This window comes from Tupaia chinensis, unplaced genomic scaffold (assembly GCF_000334495.1).
Source record: "Tupaia chinensis unplaced genomic scaffold, TupChi_1.0 Scaffold000292_1, whole genome shotgun sequence".
In the NCBI taxonomy this organism is placed as follows: Eukaryota; Metazoa; Chordata; class Mammalia; order Scandentia; family Tupaiidae; genus Tupaia; species Tupaia belangeri.
In genome coordinates this window covers 3,672,758-3,679,288 of record NW_006159777.1, presented here as the reverse complement: position 1 = coordinate 3,679,288, position 6,531 = coordinate 3,672,758, and the positions used below count along the sequence as shown (strand labels likewise).

The 6,531-nt window shown below is 61.5% G+C and overlaps 1 protein-coding gene across 1 annotated transcript in view; it reads left to right on the top strand.

The window, feature by feature from the left end:
- The window catches only part of FLI1 (Fli-1 proto-oncogene, ETS transcription factor), a gene marked incomplete in the record, with an annotated part of 82,095 nt that overhangs the window by 45,031 nt on the left and 30,533 nt on the right, over nt 1-6,531 (top strand). The window contains 1 exon segment of the mRNA XM_027772699.1: nt 45-248. Coding sequence (XP_027628500.1) covers nt 45-248 — 204 coding nt within the window.

Here is a 6,531-nt window from a genome sequence, read left to right as displayed (position 1 = left end):
CCCCCCCCGCAGCCGCACCGGCTAACGGCCCCCTCGCCCCACAGACCCCACGCTGTGGACGCAGGAGCACGTGCGGCAGTGGCTGGAGTGGGCCATAAAGGAGTACGGCTTGATGGAGATCGACACGTCCTTCTTCCAGAGCATGGACGGCAAGGAGCTGTGCAAGATGAGCAAGGAGGACTTCCTGCGGGCCACCTCCCTCTACAACACCGAAGTGCTGCTGTCACACCTCAGCTACCTCAGGGAGAGTAAGTGCAGGCGCTCTGGGCCAGCCGCAGAGGCGGCTGGGTGGGGCAGGGGGGGCGCCATGGAGACAGAGGGGAGGTGGGCGCTGGGGCTTCGAGGCCTCCAGAGCCGCTGCCCACGAGAGCCCCTCCAGGGGCTCCTGGCCTGCAGCCGTGTGCAACGGTGCCCTGACTGGGGACTTCTGGAGGGACGCGTTTCCTGGGGCCCTCCTGGACTGTGGTCTGGGAGGTGAGATTTGAAGGCTTACAGAGTAACTTCCTGTAGCCGTTGAGGTCACGCTCCGGCACCCTCGCCCGCCTTCGGGGCTGCTATGGCACATCCTCGGGGCGGGGTGTGTTGGGAGCTGTTGGAGCTCTCTCTCGGCACAGCCCAGAGGAGAAGAGCCTTGGAAACGGGTGTCCTGAGCCAGACAGCCCAGCCCCACGGCACCGTCTGCAGCGGGCCAGAGGCCACATGGCCACCACGGGCTTAGGTTGCCAGGTCGGCCTGGAAATGCAGGTGTTCAGGTGGGCACAGGGTCCTAGGGGTGGGGGCTGGGGAAGTGGGGCCCAGCACAACGAGGCCCTGTCGTCTGCCCTCTCTGTCTCTCTCCCTCTCACTTGCATATTCACATGCATGCACATACGTGTACACACATGCACACACGGTTCTCTATCCTAAGAGAAAAAAAGGAAGCCAGCGTGTAGGCAGCCCCTCAAAGGATTTACCGACATGAAGGCTCCTGGCGCCAGCCTGGTCCTTTGCCAGGAGCTGTGCACTCAGCAGAAGAATGGGTGCCTTCAGGCCCACTGACACCTCAGCCCAGCTCCCACCTGGAGCCCAGGCCAGGCTGGCCACCAGGGCTGGCCCCAAGGGTGGAAGGGCTGGCTCTCCTGTGGCCCAGCACAAGGGGGCCAGCGGATGGCATAGCGGTTATGTAGCTGGACTCTCACATGGCTGACCACAGTTTGGTTCTTGGACCCAGGGCCTTAAAACTCACGCCGGGCAAGTGTGCGTGCATGCCCAAGATTCCAGGAAGAGACTGGAGAAGGGATTGTGGCATGGCCATCCCCCAATCATGGCACCGATTTCTCACTTGCCCTCTCCCTGTGTCGTTTCTGTCTCTCCAGTGAGTGCATGAACCCTACCAAAAAAATAAGTTGGCATAGGCCTAGGGAGTTGATGCCACCAGAGCGCCGGTACGGGCTCACGGCACGCAGGGCAGGCAGCCTGTGCACACGTGGGCCCCTGAGACTCCGGCACCATGAGCAGCCAGGCTGCAGGCCCTGTGGGAGTCAAGGTCAGGTGGAAGGGAGTTAGGGTTGCGGAAGGAGCTGAGGGCGCTGTCTCAGAAAAGTTCTGGTTCCCTTCCGAAACTGGGCTGCTCCTCCGGCCCGTGGCCCTGTGCCCCTGGGTAGGAGGACCTATTTGTTCTCCGTCCTCTGGGCCTTCATGTCCTGTCTGTGGCCAGAGGCTTCCCTGCGCAGGCGAGCGGGGCAGAGCATGGCGGTCAGGAAGGCAAACATCAAAGAAGCGCTTCTGGAGGTTTCACAGGGACCCAGCCGCCGCTCCTCGCTCAGGGTCTGGTCACCAGGGAGAGAGAGCAGGTGACGGCACGGGTGGGCACTGGGTACGGAGCTCAGGACTGGGTCCCCTGCAGCACCAGGTCAGCCCGAGGAGCAACGGTGTCGAAAGAGAAGGCGATTCTCCACCGAGTCCTGCCGCAACCCAGGCCGGGCAGGGTGGAGGTAGGCAGAGGAGCTGCCGTGGGGGAGAGCCTAGCAGAGCAAAGGCCGCCCCCCTCTGCCTTCGCAGCCCCGCCTTGGCTGCCCCAGACAGTGCCTGGAACTTGTGGGGCCCCTGACCCCTTTTCTGGCTGTTGGCGAAGAGGTGACGGCAGCAGCCCAGGCCGTTAAAGGGCTGTGACTTTGGGCACCATGGAAGTTGTCCCTGTTGGGCCAGGCAAGCACGTCTAATTCAAGCGGGGAAGCCTATTCGTGCTCGGAACCCCCGCTGCTTCTGCGGCACTTCCTGTCACCACAACCTGAGCCCAAGGCACTGAGTGACACAGACACCTGCCCCTAGAAGGCCCAGCAGTGGAGGCGGTCACTGGGAGCCACAGCAAGACATTCTACTGGGGAAGAGCACCTGCCAAGGGGCGAAGCAGAGCGCAGACGGAAGTAGAGGCTCAGGGCTGGGTGTTCTGGGCACAGTGAGGCGTGGAAATGTACAGACACTGCATCCTTTTGAAGTCTATTGTGGACATTACGGACGACACCCCAACGCAATAAAAAGATGATGTTTCCTGAAAGGGGCTGACTGGGGGCACGACTTTCAGAGTTGACGGGGAGGGGGTGTGGGGTAGGATCGAGCTGGGACCAGGAAGGCCTGGACCACACAGAGCCGAGTCTGGAGCCAGGACGACGCCGGACGCAGCACCCAGCTCTGTCCCATGGCGTCGCACCTGCATGACAGAGTGGCAGAGCCAGATGGCAGCTGTCCTGCTCCATCATGAGACGCACTTCCGGCCCAGCACAGGTGGAGGCACGCACTGCGGCAGGCCCTGTGTGCCAGTGCAAAACCAGCCTGCCACGAAAGCAGGACTTCACCGTTGTATTAAGGAGAAAAGTCTTGCTCCGACCCAGCGACGTAACTGCCTTTGCTGTCGGGGGAGACACTGTGATTCGCTGGTTTTCCACCGGTGTCCTGCTGGGGTTCCAGCTCGGGCTCTCCGGCGTTGGGCCGAGGGGGCTATGGATGTGGAGATGCCAGCCAGAGGCGGGGGGCCCGCGTCCACTCTCAGCCGCTCCCACGCTCCAGCGCTGCTCAACGGGCCTTCAAGCACTGTGGGTCTTCCAGGCCGACCCCCAGGGTGCGTGTGTTTGGGAAAAACACCAAGCCATGGGACGGGGCAAGAGAAGGGTCATGCCTGCGGTTGTCCTCCGGTCCTCAGTCAGGGGCAGGGGCTCAAACGTCCCCACTTTAGTAATACAGAAGGGACGTAGCTGAGACCCTCAGCGCAGGTGCAGGACGGGCTCCGGGTGGAGGCCCGCAGAGAGGAGGCGGGGGACGGGAGCATGGGCATTGTTGTGGTCGGGAGTCCAAATGTGCGGAGCCTGCCCAGCCTCGTCTCTCTGGCCCTCGGTAGAGAGCGGCCATGCAGGGTGCGAAGTCCGGGCACGAATTCAGGTCTTCACACAGACCACTGCTGTCCCGGCCACCTGGGAGAGGAGCGGCACTTTCAGGCCTCAGATACGAGCTGTCCACTTCCAGGCTGGAGGAGAAATAGGACTGCCCTCACTGTGTGCCCCCGGCCTGGCACACGGATGGCCTGGCCCACCAGGAGGCGCTGGCTCTTCACACTGGGCCAGACAAGGACGCTGTGTATCCCCGCGTACACCCGGAGTACCAGGAGTCCTGTGTGGACCAGGGCACCCACAGTACTGGGGGTGGGCCTCGGGGCCCTGGGAGCCCAGAGTGCAGGCCAGGTGTACCCAGGCCTAGTCACTGCACAGGCAGGTGCCCCCTTGTGGGCACCATGAGCATGTCGGTCCCTCATCCCCATCCTGGAACCTCAGGGTGGGCACGGCCCAAGCCATCTGTCAGTGCGAGGCCCCGCGTCTGTCTCCGATTATTGCGCCATCGTCTACAGCGGGCCCCAGCCTCGTGCTACCCAGGCCACCCTGAGCCCAGAGCCTCACTCACTGTGTCCCCGTGGTGGACTCAGGCTGCGTCCTGCTTCCGGCTCCACGAGAGGGCCAGGCCGCTGGCCCTGCAACACTTTCTGCTTTCATTTGCACCGAGAGACAAATGTCTTCTGGAACTTTCCTACAGCTCCTGGAACAGGGCAGACTGAGCAAACCCGTCACCACACCAGCCCTGCCGTCCCTTGCCAGGGTGCCCCCAGCTCGGGGCCTGACTGGTGGCCCGGCTGCTATGTCCCTCAGACCACACTCGGCAGAGGCTGCATTTACACACTGCGGGAAATGAGATGGACTGTCTGGGCCAGGACTGGGCCACCCCAGGGAGGGGGCACTATCTGCCCCGCGGGCAGCTCAGGCCCAGGCCCCTTGGGGGAGTCTGGGATGTCGGGGCACCCAGGAGGTCCTGGGAAAGGGAGAAAGTTTTTTCTGTTTTACAAACAAGTCAGGCCTGCCCGTCCACCTGGTCTGACCCGGGAGGATGATGCGTGCTATGCGACAGGGGCAGGCATTTCCCAAATCCCGATTTTCATTTAAACGCAGCAAAAACCCACATCATGTCGTATGGGCCCCGGCTGCACCCTTCGGCGCCTGTTGAAGGCAGTGGTCCGGTGACCAGGCTGCCCCCCAGGCCCAGCCTGCCTGGGGAAGAATAGTACCTAGCAGGACTGAGGCCTGGTTCCCTGGGCGTGCATCAGCAGCCTGCTGTCCAAAGCGTGCAGCCTTCCCCTGCCTGCCCCACAGCCAGGGCTAGCAAGAGGACAGGTGGTGGCCAGAGAGCAGGGGAACCCGCTCAGTAGTCGGGCCGTGAGGTCTGGCAGGTTCCATGATGACAGCCAGGCAGGGACAAAGGCTTAGCCACACGTTGCCTGTCTCCTGGCTCCAGGTGCTTCAGAGGAAAAGCCGGCAAGGTTGGGGAGGTGGGGTTAGAAGCCCGTGTGTCGGCTCCTTGCACACTGCAGGCCCTCGCTTTGCCACTTTCATCCCACAGCGCCGCACACCGCCATGCCCAAGGTGGCCAAATGCAGAAGGGCTGCTTCCCTTACACTTGCACTTCAGGAGGCATCTGGGCTCCACAGCAGCCACTTCCTACTTTTTATAAGAGCAGAAAGTGCCCCAGGTGGACAGATATACATGTGTGTGTGCATTCACACACACAACATATATACACACAGCATGCATGCACATATACACAACACACATACACATACATGCACACACAGACACAACATGTACACACGTGCGCGTGTACATATATACCACATAACACACACAAATGCACATGCATGTGTGCAGATACACACGTGTAACATACACCTATACACAGAGGCATAGCATATGCAAACATGCATGTACACACGTGCACACAGCACACACGTATACATATATACACCTGCACACATTAAACGCACACATATACATATGCATGTACACCAACACATGTGTAGTGCATGCATGTGTGACACATATACGCATGCACATGCATAGCACACGTGCACATGCACAACATATACCCACTTACACACACACACTTGCCCATGAACAAATACCCAGCAAATGTGTTCATTGAGGCGTAAGTACAGAGGAGTGCACGCCCAACACATGTGACCTGAGGCCTATCGAGAAGAACGCCCGCCCGCTGGCAAAAGCACCCACAGGCCCAGGAGCCGCTAGAAGCCAGGGCCTCCCTCCGTCCACGGCTGTCTCCTCCCCAGGTGCAGCCTCCTGCCGCCAATTACAGGCGCCATCTGCTGCTTCCACCTGGCCTGGAGGTCGAACCCACTGCGAGGGCTGCTGGGCTGTGCCGGGCCGCGTAGGCGGACGAGTCGGGGACCCTGCACCGCCTTCTGACTGCTCGCCCTGGGCGGACCATGTGGCCTCGCCGGACCCTGCCATCTGCATGCTTTACGTAGGACGGAGTGCATGACATGCTGTGTGGCCCAGGGGTGCCACCTGACTCCCCACTGCAGCCCCTGCTCTGTGCAGCCACCGTCTGCGCAGACTGGGGACCACACACGTGGTAGCTCCGCTCAGCCGCAGCCAGAAAGAGCCTCGAAGCAGGAGGACCAACACCGTGGCCCCAGCGAGGACCATCCTGTGCCAAAACAGTTCCCGTAAGGACAGGGTGAAATGTTCCATGCGGCAGAGGACCTGGTGACAGGACATGGGACGCGAGGAGGGACTGAGTCCGGGGAGAGGGGCCGGATGCCCCAGCCCCGCCTCAGGAGGCCTTGGCTCCTTCCAGGAGTGAAACTTGACCCCAGAACAGTCTTTGGGGCCAAATCCTTCTGGGCTGCCATGAAGTTGGGATTTCACGCGGGCACGAGGAGGTCAAAGCCCCTTCCTCTCAGCTTTCTGGAGTTTCCTGTGGCATTCACGTGAGGCCAGGGGGCTTCCATCAGGAGGGAGCGAGCCGTTGGCCGCTCAGCAGGCAGGCACAGCAGCTCCCCAGGACACGGTTCTGTTTGCTCCCGCCCCAGGGAGACACGGGGCTGGAGGAGCCTGCAGCCCAAGGGCCGGGTGTGCCTGGTCTTGCTGCGGAGATTTGCGTGTTCCCTTGGGGTGTTTGGTCCCGTTTCTGGGCCTCTGTCCCGTTGTGAAAGAG